The 26,137-nt window shown below is 42.1% G+C and overlaps 1 protein-coding gene across 1 annotated transcript; it reads right to left on the bottom strand.

Moving 5' to 3' along the window:
- Positions 1-1,961: 1,961 nt before the first annotated feature.
- On the bottom strand, positions 1,962-26,087 carry tradd (tnfrsf1a-associated via death domain). The gene is given in 5 exon segments (XM_055648600.1): positions 1,962-4,232; positions 6,077-6,335; positions 11,263-11,531; positions 15,229-15,373; positions 25,942-26,087. Coding segments are annotated over 4 exon segments (954 nt in total). The 5' UTR covers positions 15,365-15,373; positions 25,942-26,087; the 3' UTR covers positions 1,962-3,942.
- Between the last annotated feature and the right edge of the window lie 50 nt (positions 26,088-26,137).

Here is a 26,137-nt window from a genome sequence, read left to right as displayed (position 1 = left end):
CAAGATATAGGAGCGGAATTAGGCCATTGGACTCATCAAGTCTACTCCACCATTCAATCATGGCGGATCTACCTTTCACTTTCAACCCATTCTCCTGCCTCCTCCCCATAACCCCTGACACCCCAACTAATCAAGAAGGGGTCTCTGTAAAATTGCCCATAATGTGTAGGGAGTGAATGAGATAGTGGGATAATATAGAACTAGAATGAATGGGTAATCTATGTTTGGCATGGACTCACTGGGTAAATGGGCCTGTTTCCATGCTGTATCAGTAAATTCAATGGCACCCCTACAGACCAAAAGGGTCAAAGTAAAATAAACAGTGTGTAAATTAAAACGCCACAAGGTTTACCCATCTTAGCAGCATGTTCACAACAGATGGAGATGTAGATGTCGACATCAACTCCCGAATTGGTAAAGCTGCATCAGTCTTCAGAAGAATGCAGCCAATATGGTCTAGTGGCAGGATATCCAATAAAAGGCAAGCTCTTCCAGTCCGTAGTCCTCCCTACAGCCCTATTTACCAGTGAGAGATGGAAAATCAATGTGAAGATGAAAAATAAATTGGATGCATTCCAACAATGCTGCTTGAGGAAGATCCTGAAGACTGGCTACAGAGACCACATCATAAACGAGGAGATATACTGGGAAACTGCAACAAAGCCTCTCAGCCAGGACATAGAGGTATGCAGGATGAAATTTGCAGGACATGTACTCAGAATGTCAACAGAGCGTGCACCTACGATAGCAATGACATGGCAACCTGACGGAAGCAGGAAAAGAGGCCGACCAAAACTCACATGGAGGCAAACATTCCAGAAGGGTTTGGAAGCCCGGGACGCTAACCTATCGAGGGTAGAAGACGTCGCACATGACTGAACAGAATGGCAAAAGCTTGCTGCCCAATGCACTCAGTGTGGGAGGAACTAAGTCTAAGATCATGTGATGGGAGCAGAATTAGGCCATTCAGTCCATCAAATCTACTCAGCCATTTAATCCATCTCTCCCTCCTAACCCCATTCTCCTGCCTACTCACCATAACCTCTGACACCTGTACTAATCAAGAATCTATCTATCACTGCCTTAAATATATCCACTGACTTGGCCTCCACAGCCTTCTGTGGCAAAGAATTCCACAGATTCACCACCCTCTGACTAAAGAAATTCCTCCTCATTTCCTTCCTAAAAGAACATCCTTTAATTCTGAGGCCATGACCTCTATTCCTAGACTCTCCCACAGTGGAAACAGCCTCCGGAGTATCTCCGGAATTTTTTGTTACCATGCAACACAAGGGCAGATTGCCTTGGTGCCCTCTGGCCTCGCGATTACTGCATAGATACACATCACAATAACACTCTTGGATCAATGTTCCTCTGCACAGCTGCAGTCACTCTTCTGGCTAACTGCACCACTCATTAAAAGAGATGCAATCCCAATCCCAGAGTTGCTGCTGGCATGGTGTGTGGGTCTCACACACCATGCCAGCAACAACTGCGTTGGAATGGCTACCACCAATGACAGGGTGCCCGTTATCCTGCTTCACTGAAAGCCGACAGAACAGGCTCAAAGTTCTTCAGATTCATTAGGTCCCTTATTTTTTTATTTTTTTTTTAATATAGCAATTTTCCTTTAGGCTGCAAGCTCACACAAGCATTAATACATTTTGACGATTTGCAGTGCCCGAATTTCTACTTTTGCCACTGGTATTTTAGAGATTTTATTCCACTTATGACACATGATAGGAAAAAAAAGTGTCAGGCCCATAATTTTAAACAAGCATGCACTCAGCTGCAAGGCTGCAGCTGCATCTTAGTGGCATAAGAAGCGCAAGTTCTGGTTCAATTAGAACTTACAATTTATTGTATATTTATTGTTGTGTCTAATGTGCCTGTAAAGCTGCAGCATGTAAGTATTTCAATGTTCTGGTTCATATGAAAAATAAACAAACAAACAATAAATCTCAGGAGAGTTTGGATTTTTATTCGAGTCATTAATAATTGCAAACTCTCCAATCTCATCGGTGGCCTTGGGCAATCTCTGGCCTGTTCAAGGTGAACTTGCTGGATAATTGTGATCATCCAGAATTAGATCTTTCATCATGGACACAGACTTGCAGGGAGAATGTGTTGGGGGGGGGACAGATCACACTGTCAAAAAAATCTCTGCGATAAGTCATTCATAGTGTGGAAACAGGCCCTTCAGCCCAACTTGCCCATGCCGCCCAATATGCCCCATCTACACTAGTCCAACCTGCCTGCATTTAGCCCATATCCATCCAAACCTATTCTATCTATTCTAAAGAAAGGGAAGCATGGAATCAAAATAGAGAATAGAAACATAGAAAATAGGTGCAGGAGGAGGCCATTCGGCCCTTCGAGCCAGCACCGCCATTCATTGTGATCATGGCTGATCGTCCCCAATCAATAACCCGTGCCTGCCTTCTCCCCATATCCCTTGATTCCATTAGCCCCTAGAGCTCTATCCCCTCGTAAATCCATCCAGTGATTTGGCCTCCACTGCCCTCTGTGGCAGGGAATTCCACAAATTCACAACTCTCTGGGTGAAAAGGTTCTCTCACCTTAGTCTTAAATGACCTCCCCTTTATTCTAAGACTGTGGCCCCTGGTTCTGGACTCAGCCAACATTGGGAACATGTTTTCCTGCATCTAGCTTGTCCAGTCCTTTTATAAGTTTCTATAAGATTTCCCCCTCATCCTTCTAAACTCCAGTGAATACAAGCAGAGTCGTTTCAATCTTTCCACTTATGACAGTCCTGCCATCCCAGGGATCGATCTCGTGAACCTACACTGCACTGCCTCAATCACAAGGACGTCCTTCCTCAAAGTAGGATATTTAGCAAAAAAATAATTTATGCCTCAAAGCGAAGGATCTCAAGAACTGGGGAGCGGAACTCATCTCATTTAGGCCAACTACGTTGGTGTCCGTCATTTCCAGGAAGGCTTCTGAATGGTCCTTCTATAACTTGGGTAGCGTTCGATTCACCTCCACCCCATTGGGGCCATTGTACTTTGTCTAAGGAATTGATGTGTTATGATGCTGAGAACTATATTTTGCACTCTGTATTTTGCTCTATTTATTGTGCTTGAGCTTGAATTGATTGTATCTATATATGGTATATCCAATGTGGATAGCATGCTAAACTAGGCTTTCCACTGTACCTCAGTACATGTGACAATAATAAACCTAAGCCATGCAGATGGATATAGGGTAAACCTGCCAGTGCTATTTCCCCTTGATGTATCAGTTCCCCAATCCCACCCGACTTTATCCCTGACTACATAATCCGATCCATTTCCTGGTGTACTTCATGCTGTCCAAGCGGCATCAGTCTATTTAGGCTAATTAGTGCCATATGTAGGACAACTGCATGCTGCAGGCCAGGATCCACCAGGAATTGGATCAAGGCTGCTCCTGCCCACGTCTCACAGCCGGCCAGCACAAGAGAGGATCATCTCACAAAAAAGAGTAACTTGGAACGATGTGACCACAATTCAAACTGCCTCGGTTTAAAGTTGTCGCTTTGCACAAAGAAACACAAAGCATAAAAATATATACTGCAAAATTGCAGTCTCTCTGTAAACGCAGTTTAGGAAAAAGTCTTAGAGCTCTACCTACTTAAGTATAACCCCCTCCCTCAATCTAACAAGTGTATATCTTGTCGTGTAAAATCAGTGCAGAAAATACTGTATAGTAATTAAAACCTCATACATGTAAAAAATGAGAACTGGATTAACCGATTGTTCAAAAAATAAATGGCTTTGAACACTAAAGGAAGCCTCACCTCAATTATAAATGAGATTAAGCCAAACTTTACACAGAATGATTAACTTTTGATGCAAGAAATAAAACCTTTACGAATACAGTTTTTTGCCCCACCATAGAGTATTGCAATGCCCATTCTTGCGTGCGCTTTTCGTCCGCCTAATTATTGTTCAACAACTGGTCAGCTACCCAAATCAGTTCACTTTTCTCCAAAACTTTGATCAGTCGACTTATTGTGGCCTTCTTCCCTTCGCTCTGAATAAACTTGAGCAGCATTTGGTACGCCTGTTCGTACAGCCCCTCCCGCTCGTACTCAAAGGCGATGTTGTCAATGACTGGATAACGAAGGCCTCGGCACGTTTTCTGTAAGACTCGGCCAACCTGCTTCCAGTTCGTGCCCACGGATTTGGCAAAGTTATCGTGATCCTGTGTACTCAAAACACGGTCATCTGGCGTAGAAAGAGTAAAAAGTGAAACTTTGTTAAAAGCTGCATTGCTGAACTCTCAAAGCAAATTTATAGAACAAAAAACCTATGGATTATGGGGCTGCGAGGACATTACTTGCCCGAAGAGCACTATCTGGGCTAATCCTGCTCCCCCAGCTCTCTATCCATTGCTTCTCCATCATAAGACAATGGAGTAGTAATAAGCTGTTCCATCTTCGATTATGGCTGATCTATCTTTCCCTCTGCACCCTATTCTCCAGCCGCCATCCCATAACCTTTGATACCGTTACTAATCAATCAATCTCCACTTTAAACATACCCAATGGCCTCCACCACAACCTGTAGCAATTAATTTCCACAGATTCACCACCCTTTGGCTAAATAATTTCCTTCTCACCTTCATTCTAAGACTATGTAAGATTATAGCATCAAGATCAACTGGGAAAGAGGGCCGGTGCACACCAGAACAAGTACACAGTATTGCATTTTGGGAAGTTAAACCAGCACAGGACTTGCACAGTACATGATAGAGCCCTGCAAGGTGTTGCAGACAGAGAGATCTTGGGGTACAAGTACATAGTTCCTGAAAGTGGTGACACGGATAGACCGAATGATGAAGGCAGCATATGGAATGGTCAAGGCCTTAAATTCACACGGAAGGCCTAAAATGGCCATTGGTCAGGGCCTTAAATACAAAAGTTGGGATGCCATGTTACAGATGTACAATTCGTTGATTAGATCACACAGAGTCGCCTAGCTAGAGGAAAGGCGTCATCAAACTGGAGAGGGTGCAGAAAAGATTCACAAGGATGCTACCAGGGCTAGAGGGCTCGAGAATGAACAGGTTGGGTCCTTTGTCCCCTGGAACGTTAGAAGCCGAGGCCTGACTTTACAGAGATTTATAAAATCATGAGGGGCAAAAATAAAGAAAATGATCAGTCGTTTTCCCAGGGTTTAAAACCAGAGGCATATGTTTAATGTGAGAGGGACATGATTTAAAGGGGACCTGCGAGGCAACTTGGAATTGCCAAAATGGTAGAGGTAGGTACGATGACAATGTTTGAAAGACACCTTGACAAATACATGGATAGGAACGGTTTAAAAGGGATATGGTCTAAACGAAGGCAAATGGGACAAGCTCAAGTAGCTAACTTGGTTGGCATGGGCAAGTCGGGACAAAGAACCCGTGTGCTGAATAAGTCAATGATTCTGTGGTCCCGTTTCTGCACCTTTAACAATCGAGACCCACATCCTGTTGACATAACACAAAGCAGGGCACAGATAGAACTGCTGAGTCTGAGAAACAAATGCACGAGATAACCTCAAGATTTGATGATAGCATTCTTTGAAATTAATGTACCGGTAACTGCTAAATAAATGGGGTAGCAGTAACTACAGGTACTATATTAAAACATAGTGCTTAAAAGGCACTTTTAAAAAAAAATAAAGAATGAAGTGCAATGAAGTACCTGGTGTATCCTCGGACATTGAGTGAAGTACCATGTACACAAAATTTAAAGCTAAATAGCAGTCCTGCCCGCATTTACTTTCCCTGTGGACCATAGATCCTGCAGACTATAAAAAGGTGCCAAGGGCTGGCATCCCACCGAGGCAAAATTGTCCTCCAAATGTTCATCTGATCAGTTAGCACATGATGAATGGCCACTTGGAAGAGTTGCCAGGCAGTTGCAGGGATCTACCGCACTGCAACGGGGCATGAATTGAGCTATAGTGGTGTGGGGATTGCAAATAGCCAAAGGAAACACCACATATAACAGTGGCCACTATTGCAGCTGAGATGGTCAACCAAATTGGAGCAAAGCAACTCCGTTACCCGACAATAACACGAGGCAACACTCACCAAAGAAAAACACCCTGAAATTCAAAACAGTTCGCCAACGGCAATGGACTCCCATTCGTTTGGGCTGAAGTTGGCGATGCAATTAAAGGTGCGGAGGATGAGATTGGAGATTCAGATACCGAATATCCTTCAGAAGGACCATCACACTGGACACTGGTGCCTTGGCAGTGGGAACTGTATTCTAGTACCATCTGCCTGATGTCCTGTTCCAATCTGCTAACGTCATCATCTCGGAGATGATTGGGCTGAAATTGTGAAAGAAATCTGAATTATTTCAAAAGCCAGGTCAACTATAAACAAGAGATTGAAAAATCAGGTTACAAAAGGCTTTGTAACAACCCTGGGGTAAGAATACTGTATATCAATGTTAGAGCAACAGAATATTGTTTACAAGAGACAGACACAATAAAGAAAGTTTCCTTTACTTACAACCGAGTGCATTCTACTCCAGATATCCACAGCACAATCTCGGATTAAGTGCAATGGGAAAGACATGCATTTATTCACTCATTGCCTCTTATCACTCCTTTGAATACCTCCTATTCATAAATTATAAGAGCAGAACGATGCCATTCGGCCGATCAAGTCTACTCCACCATTCAATCATGACCAATCTATCTTTCCCTCTCAACGCCATTCTCCTGCCATCTCCCCATAACCCGACATCCATACTAATCACTAATCTATCAATCTCTGCCTTAAAAATATCCATCGACTTGGCCTTCACAGACTTGCGTGACAATGAACTCCACACATTCACCACCCTCTGACTAAAGAAATTCCTCCTCATCTCCTTTCGAAAGGAACATCCTTTTATTCTGAAGCTATGGCCTCTGGTCCTGGACTCTCCCACTAGTGGAAACACCCTCTCCAAGCCCACTCTAGTTTTGTTTAATTAATGTTGTTTAATTAATTTACAGGATCTGGGCACAGTTGGCAAGGGCAGCATTCATTGCCCTTCCATCGTTCCCATTCAAAAGGTAGCGGTGAACCTTCTTAAACCACTGGTGAAGGAATTTCTACAGCGCGATTGCGCTAGTGGTTCACCTAGTCTACAATCTTTCACGTTTCCAACACTCAAATTAAGTCTCCCTTTAGCCTCTTTGGATATTAAGAAAACAACCCAGTCTCACCCCATCTCTCCTGCCAACTAAAACATTCCAGCCTTGTCAAGATCTGCAAATCATCCCTGCATCTTCTGCGGTTCTATCCCATTTTACCTGCAGTGGGGATGATCCGAATTGCCCATAGCACAATGATTGGAGGCTAACTCGTATTTTTAATGTAGCAGTTCCACCATATCCTCTCACATTGTCTTTTGGTCGATTAGGGAAAGCATCTGCTTAACCCGGCTTTCTTGTTGTCCGTCAGCATTCCTCTGCCCTGTTAAACATTACATCATTGTCTTATCTAGATCACATTCTCCAAGTCCGTTACTTCATAAGATCAGCACAAAGTAATGGAGTAACTCAGACAGCATCTCTGGAGAAAAGATGATGTTTCCGGTCAGATCTCTTTGTACGTCTGAAGAAGAAATTGTCCCTATTGTGTATAGAGTGGATGCAAGAGTGGAATAACATAGAATAGAGTCTCTATTCAAAGAGTCTCCCAGTCACATAACCCTCACTTCTGTCAAATCTGGATCTACACTGGGATCACACAGTGTTTGGCTTTTCCAATTTCTCTTGGACTGTATCAAACACTTCGCTCAAATCGAAGAACATGATTTGTAACTCAGCAGGTCAGGCATTATCCCTGGGAAACACGTACATCTAATGTTTTGGGTTGGGATGCTTCTTCTGAGTGATTGCATGGGTGGAGGGGAAAGAAAGCTAGAAGAATGGGCAGACCAAAGCACTGGCAGGTCGGTGAGAGAGAGGTTGGGTGTTTTGAAAGGCAGATGGTTGAACAAAGGCCAGAGATTAACACACACAAGGTGTGAGATAAAGGGATTAGAGAGTTGCAAATATCAAGGTAGAGGATTGAAGAGGTGTGAATTATCTCATATTGTGGAAGTGGGGTAGTGGGGGAGATAGGTGCAACGACAGAGGGGGGGGGGGGGGGGGGGGGGGGGGGGGGGGGTTTTTGTCAAGGTTACCCAAAGTTGGAGAATTCAATGTTCATACCGAAAAGACACAAAATGCTGGAGTAACTCAGCAGAACAGGCAGCATCTCTGGACAAAGCAAATAGGTTCAGATTCAGTCTGAAGAACGGTCTTGACCCAAAAAGCCACCTATTCCTTTTCTCCAGAGATGCTGCCTGACCCGAGTTACTCCAGGATTTTGTGCCCATTTTTGGTGGGAAACTATTGTATTGTATTGTATTGTATTGTATTGTATTGTATATCTTTATTGTCATTTCCTGAGTATTCGCATACCCAGAGGAAACAAAAAAACGTTGCTCAACCAGTGTCCATTCAGTGTGCATGAAAACTAGCATCTGCAGTTCCTTCCTAGACTCAATGTTCATGGTGAATGGTCTGAAGAAGGGTTTCGGCCCGAAACGTTGCCCATTTCCTGCGCTCCATAGATGCTGCTGCACCCGCTGAATTTCTCCAGCACTTTTGTCTACCTTCAATGTTCATACTGTTGAGTTGAGAGCTACCCAAGCGGATACAAGGTCTGAAAAAGGGTCACGACCTGAAACGTCACTCATCCCTTCCATCCGCAGGTGCTGCCTGTCCCGCTGAGTAACTCCAGCTTTTATTTGTCTATCTTTGGTTTAATCTATCTTTGGTTTAAACCAGCATCTGCAGTTCCTTCTCACATAAAAAGTGCTAAAATTATTATTTTCTCAATTGCCTTAAATATATTTTCTTCGGTTACCAATGATCTCGCCACTAAGAACAGTTTCTCCCTATTCATCAAAATCGTTAATGATCTAAAGCAATTATTCAATCACCACTTGACCCTATTTGGTCAAAGAGGAACCACCATCACCTCATTATTCTGGCCACATCAGTATAAATCTCATAAACCACTTTTGCACCATTTCAAAGCTCTTGCTATCCTTCCTAGAACGCTGTTACTCAAAAATATATATTGCCCAGTCAATAATTAACCAATATTTGAAAAGATTTAGCATTAAGCCTTTGTCATTCATTCCCCCATGTGTAAAGGCAGAAATGCCCACCTCCTTTTCCACAGCCTTCAGTTTATTATACTCATTGTTTAATGAATTTTTGATTTTTGGCTCGTTTGCACTCTTTGAAGTCAAACACTGTATGCTCAGATTGAACTTTTTAAATATATATATCAAAAAATAAAGTGATCCAAATTTCAGAACCTGAAGGTTCGAACAATACAATTTACCTCCAGTCTGAAACCCGCACCACAGAAGGGTTTTGGCCCGAAACGTCGCCTATTTTCTTTGCTCCATAGAGGCTGCTGCACCCGCTGAGTTTCTCCAGCAATTGTGTGTACCTGCACCACAAACTTCTGCTTCCTGACCCTCAAGACAATTTTGTTTCCATGGTACCAATGAATGAACACACCATGGAAGAGTAAACACTGGTGTAACACAGGAAATGTAGCCAATTTGCAAAAGAATCCAAGAACAGCAGCACATTAATGGCCAGCTGATCAGTTTCCCCACAGCAAATATTGTTGAAACAATGAGGTGATGGATGGCTCTCTGAACCAGTGCCCTGGGATCTGTGTCTTCCTGCCGATTGCTTTAATATCCAATTCAAAAGACGGTCTTCCTCTCTCGTGTCAATTTTTATAACAAAACATAAAATAATTCGCAAAAGAACTAGAACGAGAATGAAAGATAAATTGTTTCAGAGATGGATATTAAGATCAGGAAGACCATGCCTTAAATAAGGCTAGAAGTCATGGAGATTTTAAAAGACAGTAAGACACGTAATAATGATGCAATGATAGACACAAAAGCCTGGAGTAACTCAGCGGGTCAGGCAGCATTTCTGGAGAAAGAGGAATGGGTGACATTTTGGGTTGAGACCCTTCTTCAGACTGAGAGTCAGGGGAGAGGGAACTGAGAGGTGCGAAAAGGGTCATAGAACAAACTAATGAAAGATATGCTAAAAGACAGATCAAAGCCAGCAACAATGATCAAGGAAAGGTGGAGCCCACAATGGTCCATTGTTGGCAGTAGGAAAGGTGGTAACGAGTAATACAAACAGTGAAACTCAGAAGGATGACAGTGAGACTGGTACGACGGTTAGGGTGGGGGAGGAACGGAGAGAGAGGGGATGCAAGAGGTACTTGAAGTTAGATAAATCAACATTCGTACCGCTGGTTTGTAAAGATACATTATTGACACATGTACCTAGGTACAGTGAAATGCTTTGTTCTGCATACAAATGTTTTGTAAAATCATGTAGTAGACCTCACCTAGGCAGTGCACAAGTGTCGCCACGTTTTGGTGCCAACAATGTTACAAGAGTTCAGCGGACTGTCCCATCTACTGCCTGCCGCTGCATGTGGCAGCAGGCCTCCCTCCCTGTGTTACATCAGGGTTCCCTTCCCGAGAACTGTTCATAACCCAAACAATTTGCAGCTCGGAAATGCAGCCACCCAGGAATATATTTAAAAAGCAACCTCGGCCAGCCAACATGTAGTTAAACTATGGTGTTTAACTCAACAGTTCAGATTTCACACGTCTCTGCAAGATACAATGACATTGTCAGAAATTAAATTCCGATCCAACCATCCCACAGTAACGGGTAAATATCCCACTGGTCTCCCAGATATTTGTTTGGACGTATGGGCTTTACATATCGATCGTTCGTGAACTGGGGGGGGGGGGGGGGGGGGGAGGGGGGGAGAGAGACTGTATTTGGAGAGTGTTCAGGAAAGAACTGCAGTTGCTGGTTTGCACTGAAGTTGGCACAAAATACTGCTGCAACACAGCAGGTCAGGCAACATCTCTGGAGAAAAGGAATAGGTGACGTTTCGTGTCGAGACCCTTCTTCAGACTGAAACTTGTCCTGCTGAGTTTCACTGCTTGTATTACTTATTATCAGGAGAGAGTCCCCCTCGACCCAAAACATCACCTATTCCTGTATTTGGAGAGGTCGAGTTTGCAGACTAATAGGATAAAGCTAGGGCAAGGGGGGTGGGGTAACTTGGACAACTCTTTCAAAGAGCGCCCACAGAATAAAATGAACCCCCTACTGGGCCATAATATTTCCGCAAATCCATACCCACCTCATTCTCCTTGATGTGTTTTATGCAGCTGTCTTGCTCATTCAGGATATCATCTAAGGTCACCACGCCAGCCTTCAGCTCCATTGTGAAAACTGTACTGGGGACACTCTGATTTTGAAAATGATGCACTAAAGCCTTCTGCAGTCTGCCCGTTTCGTAACTTTGGAGAAACTTCCTGCATTTTACTTCCTCTGTAAACTTCAGCTGAAGTCCAAAAGCACTTCCGTAAACTTTCAGGATTTCACAACCTCCACCACTGCCGGTGGCATCTGCAAAGAGAATTGCAAGAGATCACTCTTACATAAGCTGGTTGGAGGCATGGTTTGTCTCCTAAAGTTGCAAGCAAAGACCTTGGAATATGTTATTATAAACACATAGAACTTAACTAGATGCTACAATGAAGGCAGCCCAAGCCAGGTCTACTTTAGTAATTACTCCAGATACAAGCAACTTGACTGTTACCATCTATCTTCATCAATTCTACTTGAACATATATTCTTGAGTGTCAACCACTGCACTTGCAAAGTGGGTTCCATGTCTTCATGAAGGGATTTATTTTGCACATATCATTTTTTTAAATAGACAATTAACTTTATATCTATGTCCCCCATAGCCAAAAGTTCCATGTTGCCTCGCCTCCTATCCATATAAATCTCAGAAGGCAGCATTCAAGTTTTTCTCCAGAGCAATAATTTCTCCTTACCAGGTACTGTTTTAAGAATATTCTTTGTCATTTTAGTGAAATAATGCATATAACCTCAGTCATGATAGGCTCATGACAAGTTCTGTTCATTTCTAGTAGTAAATAAACAATCCAATTCTTTCAACATATCAACCCATGTCCATAACACCCAGTAAACCTGTACTCTTGACCCCTTCCTCTAACTGCCATTAAATTAAATGTTTCATGTTATATTATTATGTTATAGGATGTATTATGTTAGGATGTATTCAAGAGTTAGATTTAGCTCTTAGGGCTAACGGAATCAAGGGATATGGGGAAAAAGCAGGAATGGGGTACTGATTTTGGATGATCAGCCATGATCATATTGAATGGCGGTGCTGGCTCGAAGGGCCAAATAGCCTACTCCTGCACCTATTTTCTATGTTTCTACGTCCTTTGTTAAAGCAAAGGTATGAACACACACTGACTGATAAAGAATCGATTTCTATTATGTTAGAATCAATTGCAGATTTGAACTCCCTCTGGACCACATCTAAATCAATGATTCACACAATATCGAGCTTTGCAACATGCCACTATTCACTTCATTCTTAAAAAAGGACTCTGAGGTTAGCACTAATAAAAATATTCTTTATTAGACTGTTAAATCCTGCCCCTTAATCTTTAACAATCTCCCATGAGGTATATTTCCAAAAGGCACTCTAAAGTGTACCATCATTGTTGTTACCATTTTAATACTAGAGGATAAAAACAAGAACAAGCCACTTGACCTCTTGTGCTTGTTCTTCCATTCAATAAGATTACTTCGCCCCACAGATGCATCAATCCCATATCCTTTGAATACCTAAACATGGCGGAGTAGACTTGATGGACCGAATGGCCTATCTCTGCTCCCATCACTGATGACATGTTTTCATCAGTCTTGAATACATTCAATGACCGAGTCTCCACAGCATTCTTGCTTCGAGAACTCCAATGATTCATCAGTTCAGTTTTAGTTTAGAAATACAGTGCAGAAACAAGCCCTTTGGCCTACCGAGTCCGCACTGACCAGCGGTCCCCGCACATTAACACTATCCTACACACACTTGGGACAATTTTACATTTATCCCAGGCCAATAAACCTACAAACCTGTTCGTCTTTGGAGTGTGGGAGGAAACCGAAAATATGAGAAAACCCACGCGGTCACAGGGAGAACATACAAACTCCGTACAGACCGCGCCCGGAGTTGGGATCAAACCCAGGTCTATGGAGCTGAAAGCGCTGCAAGGCAGCAAGTCTACAACTGCCGCCCTTAATTCCTGGGTAAATAAAAGACTTCTTTTCACATTTCACTCCGGAATGGTTGACACCTAGTTGTGGCCGATTCAGCCAGTGGAAATATCCTTGCATCCATCCCCTCAATCCCATAAAATTACTTTACTTATACAGCGTGTAAACAGGCCCTTTGGCCCACTGAGTCCGCACTGAACAATAGCACTATTCTACACACCAGGAACAATTTACAATTTTAGTGAAGCCAATTAATCTACAAACCTGTATGTTTTTAGAGTGTGGGTGGAAACCGGAGCATCCAGAGAAAACTCATGTGGTCTCAGGGAGAACGTACAAACGTAGACAGCACCTGTAGTCAGGATCTAACCCAGTCTCTGGCGCTGTATAGCAGCAGCTCTACGCTAGGCCACTGGACCACTTAAAACAGAGCACACTGCCACATGTACAATTCAGCCCAAACTAGGTTTCTTCTTTATTTGGGAGATATTGAGATTTTGGAAGATTAATACTTAGCTTAAAAAATCTTGGTTACCGCATGAAGAATTTTACAACTTTAGAAGCAACAGATTTAAGAGTGACCCAAAATGCCGGAATAACTCAGCGGGTCAGGCAACTTCTCTGGAGAAAAGGAATAGGTGATGTTTCGGGTTGGAAGGTCTGAAGAAAGGTTCTGACCCGAAACGTCACCCATTCCTTTTCTCCAGAGATACTGGCTGACCGCTGAGTTACTCCAGCATTTTGTGTCTATCTTTGGTATAAACTAGTATCTGCAGTTCCTTCCTACAGATTTAAAAGTGACGATCTGACAGGTTTGTCATACGAAGGAATAAATTATGCGTAGACAGCATGCTCTTCATCTGAAAGTAGGTGGTCTGACCATGATTCACACTTTCAGGTTATGCAAAGCCAAACTTGGGTTAGGAGTTTAGTGTTGTTTCTATCCAGGGAGAACAGCGAATCTGTGATACAGGTGGTTAATTTGTGTGCCGAACATGATTTGCTGCATTGTTCCAACGGGGGCCAGAATCTGTTGCCCACATGGTATAGAGATCAATTTGTACAAAGGATGCATAAATGTTACCCGGGACAGGAACCGGTTCCGATTGACTGAAGGAATTTTCCGGACTTTTCCCTGCTTTTATGTTATTTGACATAAACATTGTTATATTATGACAATAAACTCACTTGACTTGACTGGTTTCTCCCAACTGCTATCAAAACCAATAGAAGTCTGTACTGCGATGTACTGGGTGTTTTGCGGAACAGGTTGGGTGAATAAGTGAACCTTTTCCTCAAATATGATTTAAACACATTTTGCAGATGTGTCAATTGTTGCGATCTCATTGAGAGCTCCTGTGACGATGCATGCAAATTGCCAACCTTTTAAAGCAACTAAGATAAGCTATCTCCCAATGATGCCCGGTTACAAAATCTAGAATCCGATCTGGAACACCAATCTTTAGATGTTGAAAACTTGTTAAGTGTAATACTCTCTCGTTTTGCCTGGTTCAATAAAGTAAAATGAAAGTATTCTTTAGAGAGGTATTTAAAAATGACTGAGAGTTTATTGTGGAGGCAAAAGAACTGCAGATGCTGGTTCATACCAAAGATAGACACAAAGTGCTGGTGTAACTCAGCGAGTCAGGCGGCAACTCTGGAGAAAATGGATGGGTGAAGTTTCATGTTGGGACTGGAGTTACTACTGCAATTTACAGTATGTCTCTCTTTGTTTATGTCAGATAAACCATTGACCATGATGGCATATTATACTTGCTATCACAAGCCCCACCACTGGTCAAAATGTAGTTTAATTTAGTTTATTTTCATGTGTTGTACAGCGAAAAGCTTTTGTTGCATGTTAACCAGTCTACGGAAAGACTATACATGATTACAATAGAGCCGCCCACACTCCGGTGAGCATCTTGCCAAGGAACTTATTCACACTAATGGTGTAGTATCAAAATCCAGAAAGACTCATACATGACACCTGAAGGCTGTAAATTACCTGCAAGAGACAGCTTGAGAGCTTTATAAATCTTTAGCTGCTTCTGTGGGTCTTGATAGAGTTCTGGTAGATCTACCTTGTCCGAGCTGATGAAGAGAAACGCGCTGCCCACCCAGCAGGGAGCCACAGGGTCCATTGTCGGTCACTGAAACAGAGAGAGTAGAGCAGTTACCCAGAGCAGCGAGGTTGTTCTTGCCTGTAGGAAGGAACTGCAGATGCTAGTTTAAACCGAAGATAGACACAAAATGCTGGAGTAACTCAGCAGGATAGGCAGCATCTCTAGAGAGAAGAAATGGGTGACGTTTTGGATCGCGACCCTGCTTCAGACCGAGTCAGGGGAAAGGGGAACGAGAGATGTCCTTACCTACAGATCACCCAGAGAGCAGGGCCTGTTGAATGTGGCGATGATCAGTTACAGCAGTCACGTACGCAAGCACAGATCCCTTCCCAGCAATGTCAACTCCGAGTACTGTTACAATGCTCAGGCACAGAGGGACTGGGGTCTGCTCAAGATTAATCCACTTGCCCCAAAGCCAACATGATCAGTGAGAGGTGCTTTGGCGACACTTTGCTACATGATGTCAGCCAGCAAACGTAATCATTTGTTCCCTCCCAACAACATCCCTCCAACAAACCTGTAACGAGAGGGCAAACCGGTTGGGATTTGAACATGCCACAAGCACAGAGGAGCAGAATATCAGAAATGTGTCTGCCTGTCTCCACTTTAAATAATTATAACGAAGAACAGAACTTCTGAAGATTGGACCGCACAGGAAGTTAAGTTCAAAGCCTGCTACTGCAGTCGCAAGCTTGGTTAAACTAAACCACTCATTTCTATGGCCCAGTAAACAGACACGCATATCACCAGCCTGACAAGTAGTTATGCATGCACCGGAACATGAAGCTGACCACCTTGATGATGGTCAGACGACAATATCGCCAGCAAATAGGAAGAATTCAATTTACTCATAAGACTCTGGGCAACTTTTAAACTCCCAATTTTCTTCAAAAGACAACACAGTGGGTTGCTGCCTGTAGTGTATATAATGGTACCTGTACCTTGAAGAACAGTACTATAATGGTATGATTTGTGTTATGTGATATATTCAATATCTTATCAGTCTCGTGAATATGTGTGAGTATGCGCAGTGTAGTTTTGTGAAATAAAGACCCACACTAGCTTGATGATCACAATATAAAGTTGAAAAGAAGCAAATGTGCATTCTTACAGACCAAAGTAGTGTATATTGGTTTGAAAGTGGATCAACATGGACTACAACCAGTGAAGGAAAAGATTGACGCTATAGCAAAGGAACCAACACCACAGAATGCGTCTCAACACCACTCCTTCCTGGGTATGGTACAGTATTACGCTTCTTACCTGAGTTAGTAACAAAGCTAGCTCCTCTTCACAAGTTGTTGAACAAGGATAAAAAATGTGAATGGTCCGAAGAGCAACAAAATGCTTATGATGCATGGAAGAATAGCTTGACCAGTGATGCATTACTTGTATACTACAATACAAATCAGGAGTTAAAGTTAGTTTGTGATGCATCTAGTTGTGGGGTAGGAGCTGTGATTTCACATGTAACGGAACATGAACAAGAGAAGCCAATAGCATTTGCATCACGCGCACTTACCAAGAGTGAGCGTAATTATGCACAAATAGAGAAAGAAGCTCTTGGTATCATCTTTGGGGTCAAGAAATTCCATCAGTATTTGCTCGGCACGGACTTGTAGGGCCGAGATGGCCTGTTTCCGTGCTGTAATTGTTATATGGTTATATGGGTAGGAAATTCACCCTGGTTACTGATCATTAGCCACTTCTCGCTATTCTTGGTCCTCAGTCAGCAATACCTACAAATGTTAGCCTCGAGGATGAAGTGCTGGGCCGTTCTCCTGTCAAGGTATGTCAACAGCATCAAGTACCGCAGCTCAAAAGAAAATGCTATCGCTGCTGCATTGACGTGTTTGTCTCACAAAGAATCAGATGTGGGCACTGAAGGTGCTATATACGTCACAGAAGCAGTGGACAATGACTTTCCAGTCACAGGAGCTGAAACTCAAAAGGACACAGTGCAAAAACATCCTTTGTGTGGATGGTCAGAAACAAAACCATGTACTAATGAACTAAAACCTTATCCCAATGGACGACATGAACTGTCATGTGAGCAAGGATGTATTAAATGGGGTTAGAGCAGTAGTATCCAATTGCTTAAGACAACAATAACTTAAAGAACTCCACAGGTATTGTAGGAATGAGTTTAAGAAGGAACTGCAGATGCTGGAAAATCGAAAGTACAAAAAAATGCTGGAGAAACTATGCGGGTGCAGCAGCATCTATGGAGCGAAGGAAATTGTAGGAATGAAGTCTACAGCCAGAGGTCGCATGTACTGTATTAGCCAGGAATGGACAATGACATAGAAGCAATGGCAAACAATTGTAGCACCTGTCAGAGATGTAGAAGTAGACCTGCCCAAGCCTCTTTGCAAATATGTCTTGGCCTACTAGACCTTAGAGGATTTACGTGGATTTGTTTGAACACAGGAATAATAATTTTCTTGCCTTGGTACATAGTCTCTAAAAGTGGATTGAGGTGGTACATATGGCTACAAACGCAACAACATAATGAACAATAGATGCATCGCGGTCTATTTTTGCATGTCATGGATTACCTGAAGAGCTTGTCTCTGACAACAGACCCTAATTTCGTGCTACACTGTTCCAAACTTTCAAATGGTATCAAGCATACCTCAGTGCCAACTTACCATCTGGCGTCTAATGGCACAGTCGAAAGGTCAGTCAGGATAGTCAAATGAGCTCTCAAGAAACAAGTTCTTGAAGGGAATTCAAAATGCAGTATGTCACAGGGGCTAGCTAGTTTCTTACTGAAATATCGGACCACGCCACAATCTACCACAGGTAGGTATGTTACAAAACCTACCTGAATCGTGTCTGAGCATCTGCCCTACCCCGTGTGTGTGATTTTGGCGCTGTTTAGAGGGGGCGGGTTTAAAACGCGATTTTTACTAGGCTGTTCCAATCGAAAATGTTCAGCCTAGTAAATCATTAACGGAAAATCGCTGAAAGACCCCGTCGCAAAAGGTATTATTAGTTTTTATGGCCTTGTATAATATTTATAGTAGTTTAAAAACCACTCTCTCACTCCGCAACCTCTCGCAGCCCCAGGGTTTTATAAAGCAGACAATTAAAGGTATGTACCTTATTTTTACATTAAATGGGGCTTGTATATAACCCTGTAATTAAAGTTTTCTATAGCGAGTAGTTCATTTTGGGCTCTTTATATCCCGCAGTATTTTTCTGGGCACTTGAGGGCACAAATCCAGCGCAATGTGAACGTTCTAAACCAGCGCGTTCACAGGAACCCACTAGAAAGCCGATTTAAATTGACTTTAATTTACAGCAAATGAACACTAAATTCCTTCCATTTGGCCTATAAATTGATGTAAATGAGATTTAAAAATCATGTTTTATAGTGAATTATTTGTGAATATTATTTGGACACTTGGGCTATTTAAAAATGTTAATCATTTATTAAGAAATGGATAGATGTTTAGAGCTAGTAATTGAAGTTTGAAATTAGCTACAATTGGGTAACTAACTAATTATATGCTTTAATTTCAGGTCATCCAAGTAAGATTATTTTATATTTGTTTCAGAATGCTTCAATCTATGATAACTGAAAATTTCATTCAGTTCTCTTAATTTTTAAGAAGGTTATGGGCTTTTGACTGTCCACGATCACAGCTTTTTTGTTATGTCCATAGAAAATCAATAGGGAACAAGATGCTAATTTCCGAGTATGAAAATGGCCATAACTTTTTTATTACTTGAGATATGAAAGTGAATTATGTGTCAAATTAAACTTATTGTTATGCTTTATCTGATGGGATAAATTGCAGACTTGATTTTTTAAATCTCAAAATTTTGTAACATTGCTACCACAGGGTATACGGCAGCTGAACTTCTCATGAAAAGAAGGCTCAGAACTAGACCGAGTTTGGTTCTACCTATCCTATCACCCAAGGTTGAACGCAAACAATCTGATCAGAAACGTCATTATGGTGGAAGCCAAAAAAGAACGTAGGTTCAATACACATGATCAGGTTTGTGTTCTCAGCCCCCCCCTTACAAAGCAAACAAATGGGAGGTGGGAACATTAGTTGAAGTGTGTGGTACCAGGAGGTACTTGGTAGAAATTGGAGGATGTGTTAAAAGTGTGCACATAAACCATATGAACCATTTATGATAAATGTCTGTGTCAAGAAGCTACCATTGTGCATTCTTTTGTTTTTTGTACAAAAATACAAAAATTCTGGAATTAAATATTTGACATCTTTACAAAATTAATTAAAATAAAACTGGTACCAAAACCAGAATAGATTATTTTTGGAATATCGGAAGGTAACCCTGAATTAAACGCGTTTCAGAAGAATTTACTCAATTACGGGCTAATAATGGGAAAAAAGCTCATACTTAAATTTTGGAAAAATGCGCCTACACCAACAATAAAAATGTGGATATCAAATATGTTTGAAACACTACATCTGGAAGAGATGAGATTCCTCTTAGCAGGCAAAGCAGACCACCTCCAAAAGACGTGGTCTACGTTTTTGGAACTGTTACAAGCATAAGGTGCAATAGTAATTTTAAAAATAAATAAATAAATAAACTAAAGGTGCCAGGATCTGGCAACAGGGGGTAAAAAAAACAAAACAACAAAAACAGACTTGGTTGGTAGTCCCCTTTCTGCGAAGTTTAATGTTATAATAGAGCGATTGTTTCTCCTTTCTTTTTCCTTCTTTTCTAGGGTCAACTTTTTTCTTTACTTCCTTCTCTAACTTCTTTTCTAAGGGGCTTTCTTTTCTCAACACTCTCCTGCACCTTCACGACTCTTGCGCACTTTCTTTACTCTCTCTACTTCTATCTTTTTCTTAAAGCTCAAAAAATGAAGCGGTACAAAAAATGTATTAAGACATATGTGTTGTGCAGTATTGTAACTTACCGTACGTCTAATAAAAATAAAATTTTAAAAATAAATAAATAAATCAACCATATGATCCCAGCAAGTTAACTTCAGGTAGCTCTTGCTTTCTCTCTCCATCCTCTCCTCCTTCCACTAGTCTTACTGTTTCCACCCACATTCTTTCTCTGTCCTGACACCTCCCCTGACATTACATTGCCAATTCCTTCTCTCCACAGATGCTGCCTCACCCGCTGAGTTGTCAGCACTGTGGTCCGTGCAAAAGTTGTTAGTTGAATGTCCATTGTCTTTCGTCAGCTAGTCATGTTCAGTCTGTAGTCTTTCAGTCGTAATTCCATAGCTTCTTAATTTTGTTAGTCGTGGTGTGTTCAGATTTTAGTTAAGGTCTGCAGATATTGTAATGTTTTGCTCTGATGCCGTATAACCATTGTGCCTGGTTACTGGATTCGGCAAGTCACTGAGAATTCAGTGATCCTACACCTACCATTGCTACTCATAGATAGGGCCTGGGGAAGGGAAAACAGGCATCCATCTGCCAGACGGAATTGGAATTGGTACCCTGAAGGTAAAGGGTAGTGATAATAAGCTGTCAACACTTACAGCAGGGCAATAATGAGCACTTACAAACACAGTGAACCCAAACCCACCTGCACTGTTTCACCAAAGCTTTTGTCCATCCACGACCCACGGTATTTATGTGCGAACAATCAATAGCAAATGTTGGCAGCTCCAAACTGCAAGTCTCAAAGCTCCGCCACTGTGCAATGTTTGTACAGGCCCTTCCTGCTCTGGGTACATCCGGTGACCGAATGGAGCAAGCTTCCTGCTCAAGCCTTAGGCAGACAATGTTCTTTCAGCCATTACAACAATCCCTGTTGCAGCAAGCACGCAAACTGCAATTCCCACTCCCTCGTCCAAATGCGCATTTGGTGCATTAAAAAAACAAAAAAACTCCCTCATTTCTGGATTATTGTTTCCCCAATGTGTATAATTAATTTCTAGCTTCCCTGACTTGGCACCTACTGTTGGCTGCCCGGCTAATATCAAAAACACACAACTCGTGCCACAGCACCAAAGGAAACTCTCTCTCTTCAACTTTGGGGGGGGGGGGGGGGGGGGGGGGTATGCATTCAGTTTAAGCGTTTGACCAGCTCGACTTCCAAGCAGCGGGCCACAGAGCTCTTCCTCCAAAGTTGGATGATACCTTCCCATATCAAGCGACTGTCAACTTCTGTATATAATGTTTAAAGACTCTACTGTAATACCCACGAGGAAGAGTTCCAAAAACACAATTCTGAGAAAAAGAACTTCACCTCATCAGTTTTCAATGAACAACCCCTCTTGTTTCTCATGGGGAATCAAGAACATTTTCCTCAAATCCTCCATATCGAGATCTTATATTTATCCAAATCAATTACCCCCCCCACCCCCTCCAGCATTTACAAACCTAGCATGGCCAAGTAGTCCACCTAATAAAAGTGCCACAGGTGTGCAGTGGTAGAGTTGCTGCCTTAGAGAACCGGGATTGATCCTGTCTGCGGGTGCTGTCTGCACATAGTTCTCCCTGTGACTGTCTGGGTTTCCTCCCACATTACACAGACGTGCAGTTTTATAGATTAATAATTGGCTTCTGTAAATTGTCCCTGGTATGGAGGATAAAACTAGTGTATGGGGATTGTGTCGGAAGGAACTACTGAAGCTGGTTTAAACTAAAAATGGACACAAAATGCTGGAGTAACTCAGCGGGACCGTCAGCATCTCTGGAGAGAGGAATGGGTGACATATTGGGTCGATACCCTTCTTCAGACTAGTCAGGGGAAAGGGAAACCCATTCCTTCTCCCTTCTTCACTGATTTACTCCAGCATTTTGTGTTTATCTTTAGTGTATGGGGATTGCTGGTCGGCATGGTTTCGGTGGTTTGAAGGGCCCGTTTCCACGCTGTATCTCCGAATTAAAACCTGACAATTCCCGGTATCAGCCCAGTAAACCTCCTCTGAACAGCCTCCAACACATTAACACCACTCCACGAATGATGAAATCGTGACTGTACACAGCTTGAACTCTAGATTCATTATCTTCAAGATGCTACATAGATTGTGGTAATTTATCCATCTTGGATTGCATGGAGGCTTGTTCTTACAACACAGCCACAGTCCCTAAATAACACGACGACTCTTTCAGCTGCACAATGCTTGCTGTTGAATTGAACAGCCACACTGAAATTCGTTTCATGGAAAATTCCTATCCCTACTAACCAGCCACAATTCCCGAGCAGGGATGGGAAGATATTCAAAGATGAAAAATAAATGAGCTATTAATACAGGTAGCTAAATTCTCCAGACTGATTTGCCATAGACCCACACTGCCACCTACCCGAGGAAGACAGAACTACAACCACACAAACATCCTGAACCAGCGCCATCCTAATAAGCACACAAAAATGTGATGACATTCTTGTAGGAATATGTACCAGTCAATATTACAAAAAGCTTTCCTTCAAATGCAAAACAAAAAGCTACATCGATTCCTTAATATGGTTAAGTGACTTTCATAATAAATTCTAAGTTATAAAAATCCAACCTTATAAATGTCATAAATTGTTGCTAGCACAAACAACTAGGCCTATTGCGGGGATTAATATTCATTTTTTAAACTAGCATAAACAACCAATCCTATTGTAAGGAATTAAAATCAAATCAAAGGGTTTAAAAGGAAACAGTGCAAGGAACCAGCAAGACAAAGAGCACTCAAAAACCAGAGATTTCCCTTGTATCCAACAGAAATTTGTCAACAAATTATACTGTTATTTCAGGCATTGCGAGGATATTTACCCACTAGCCAGATGGCATTTCCTCATTTGCCTCATGTTGGGAAATAATTGTAGACATTGGGCACCCAAATATACATATTTTTAAAAAATATAATAGGATAGGATTAGGGTTAGACAATTCAGACTTTTTCCCCAGCATGGAAATGTCAAAGACCAGAGGGCATAGCTTTAAGGTGAGAGGGATAAAGTTTAGAGGAGATGTGTGGGGCAAGTAGGTGTTTTTTACATGGAGGGGGGTGAGTGCCTGGAGTGCACTGCCAAGGCTGGTGGTGGTGGAGGCAGCATGCTTAGTGGCACATGGGATATACTGGGAACAGAGGGATATGGATCCTATGCAGGCAGATGAGATTAGTTTTTCTTGGTATCACAATCAGCATAGACTCTGGGGGCCAAAGGGCTTGTTCCTGTGTTTCCGAATGTCCTATTCAGATAAACTAATGATAAATTAATAGAGCTCTTACATTAAGATTCCGGTCTGTATCTCATTGCAGGTATCCACAACTTCATTTATAAACAACCTTCTAATCAGCAACTTTGCAAACACGAGGAGCAGCTGTCTACTTCTGTCAGTGACCAAATCAAACCATCACAAAATAAATAATCAATTTTCATTCATTTATGGATTTTATTTGTTTTAATGCACAAATGTTAAACAGGAACAATGTCACCCGAAGCAATTAATATTGGGTGGATAACTAAACACACGCAAAGAACACACAAGAAGCACCTTAAAGAGAAGGAAGGAAGAGATGGTTGGAGGATCTGGAAGGCAATTGCTGAGCTAGGAACTGAAATTATTATAATGAATGGTAGAGCAATCAAATTTGGGGGATGTTTAAGAGAGGGAGGTCAATGTGCTGCAGGAGGTTGAAGTGAAGGGAGAGATCCTGAACACAGCTGAATACAAGCAATATGTGTTTAGTAAGCAAGGCATCCTTTGATCAAGAGCCAATGAAGACGCCCAAGTGTAGGAAAATACACAATTTATCATGCAGTGGTAAAATTACTGTTGATCTTAACTTTATGGTGGTTAGACATTGGAACTCAGCTAATGATTGAATTAAAGAAACAGCATAGAGATAGACCCTTCGAGTCAATGCCGCCCATCGATCACCTGCTCTATGATATCCCACTTTCGCAACCACTCCTTGCACATTGGGCCAATTAATCTACAAACCCATGCATCTTTGCAATGTGGAAGGAAAACTCAAAAACCCAGAAGAAACCCACGTGGTCACAGGGAGAACATGCAAACTTTACGCAGACAGTATCCCAGGGTCAGGATCGAACGAGAGTCTCTGGTGCTGCGAGGCAGCAGCTCGAACAGCTGCACCACTGTGCTGCCATTATACTGAAATACAAGGGTTTCAGCTAAAGACGAGCCGAGGCACAGGCACAATCAATGGCGGAAAGGCATGGCACAGTGGCGCAGCAGTAGAACTGCTGCTTTACAGCGCCAGAGATCTGGATTCGATCCCGACTGTCAGTGCAGTTTGTACATTCTTCCTGTGACCACATGGATTTTCTCCAGGTAGGTCCTCCAGTTTCGTCTCACATTCCGAAGACGTGCAGGTTTTTAGGTTAATTGCAAATTAAATTTCTTCCAGTCGCACCAGTCTCGTAGTCAGACAATTTAAGAGACCACGGAGAAATCAAGAGGGGGTGGCGAAAGCAACATGGGTAACATCGCTAAAGACAGTTGGCACCATTGTTGCGTTTCATCAGTGAGGAGCAGAATGTAAATGGAAACAAGGAGGGGTTGAGGATTAATCGTGGGGCTCCTCTTCCACTCCGTGTCATGCCCACTGAAAAATACTATACAGGATAACTATCAAATTTCAACCCCCTTAAGATAAATTTAAACATAAATGGAAAGCAATAACTAAAATGTCATGGCATTTATTCTATAGGAATTGCAATCTGATCTTCAGTAAACCAACCATTGTCGGGTGCATAGAAAGCAGGCAGGCCTCAGTCCATGTGGTAAACAGAATAAATATGGTGGTTCACAGCTTTAAGGAGGTAACACTATAATTTCTTGGTATTATAGTTTTTTCCCCTCCTCAAACCATTTTGGTCATGACCAACACTTCAACGTGTCACCCCATGGGAGAAGTAGGATTTAATGAAGGTCCAGGAAGATCTTTTCCTTAAACACCAGCAGAAATCTTGAATGCTTCAACAAATGGTTACAGGACATGGGAGAAGTTATAGGATTCAATATTAAAGCCCTTGAGTATTAATATCAAACATAATATTGCAAACTTCAGGTAACTTGAATTCTCTGTCTGCATCCTTTGATATTATCTTATCCATGCTCGAGTGATGCTTCCTGACCCACTGAGTTACTCCAGCACTTTATCTCCTTTGTGTAGATCAGCAAGTGCAGATTCTTGTTTCTACATTTTAACTTAACTTGTCCCCCCCCACACACACACCACCTTTTACTACCTTTAGAAGCAGAAGCTATGCCCTTCCTGACACATCGACTTGCTCCGTCTGAATACTCAGCCCAACATATCACCCATTCCTTCTCTCCAGAGATGCTGCCTGTCCCACTGAGTTACTCCAGCATTTTGTGTCCATCTTCAATTTAAACCAGCATCTGCAGTTCTTTCCTGTACATGTGCTTGCTCCATGTTTCATGACTCCTCCAATCTTTTGTCCATGTTCTCATTCTCTCATTTTAGTTGTCAGAACCCAACTCTTCCAAAACAGTGACAAGTTTTATCATAATAAAACTAGATGTCAAATAAAAAACCTCAATAAAAAACCTCAAATAATCCAGACCCAATGAAGACTAATAGCTATTTTAAAAATATTATTAGGCGTTGTAACCCAAGACAGAAATTGTTCAGCGCGAATCATGAACTCACTGGGATAAGTACTGACAACCCACATGACAATGTCTTCCATGTCATTTTGCTCTCACATCGTCCGCCTCCAGGTTTCCCAGCACAGTGGCGCTGCATTTGTCCGAGTAACCACAATAGTGACCCCCCAGATACTTATAAACCTCAACTACTTACCACACTCCCGCCACCGCTTTCTCAGCCTCACATCCGCATCAGT

The sequence above is a fragment of the Leucoraja erinacea genome, chromosome 17 (genome assembly GCF_028641065.1).
Source record: "Leucoraja erinacea ecotype New England chromosome 17, Leri_hhj_1, whole genome shotgun sequence".
Lineage (NCBI taxonomy): Eukaryota > Metazoa > Chordata > Chondrichthyes > Rajiformes > Rajidae > Leucoraja > Leucoraja erinaceus.
The sequence above is the reverse complement of the archived record's forward strand: the minus strand, read 5'-3'. Positions and strand labels throughout refer to the sequence as shown.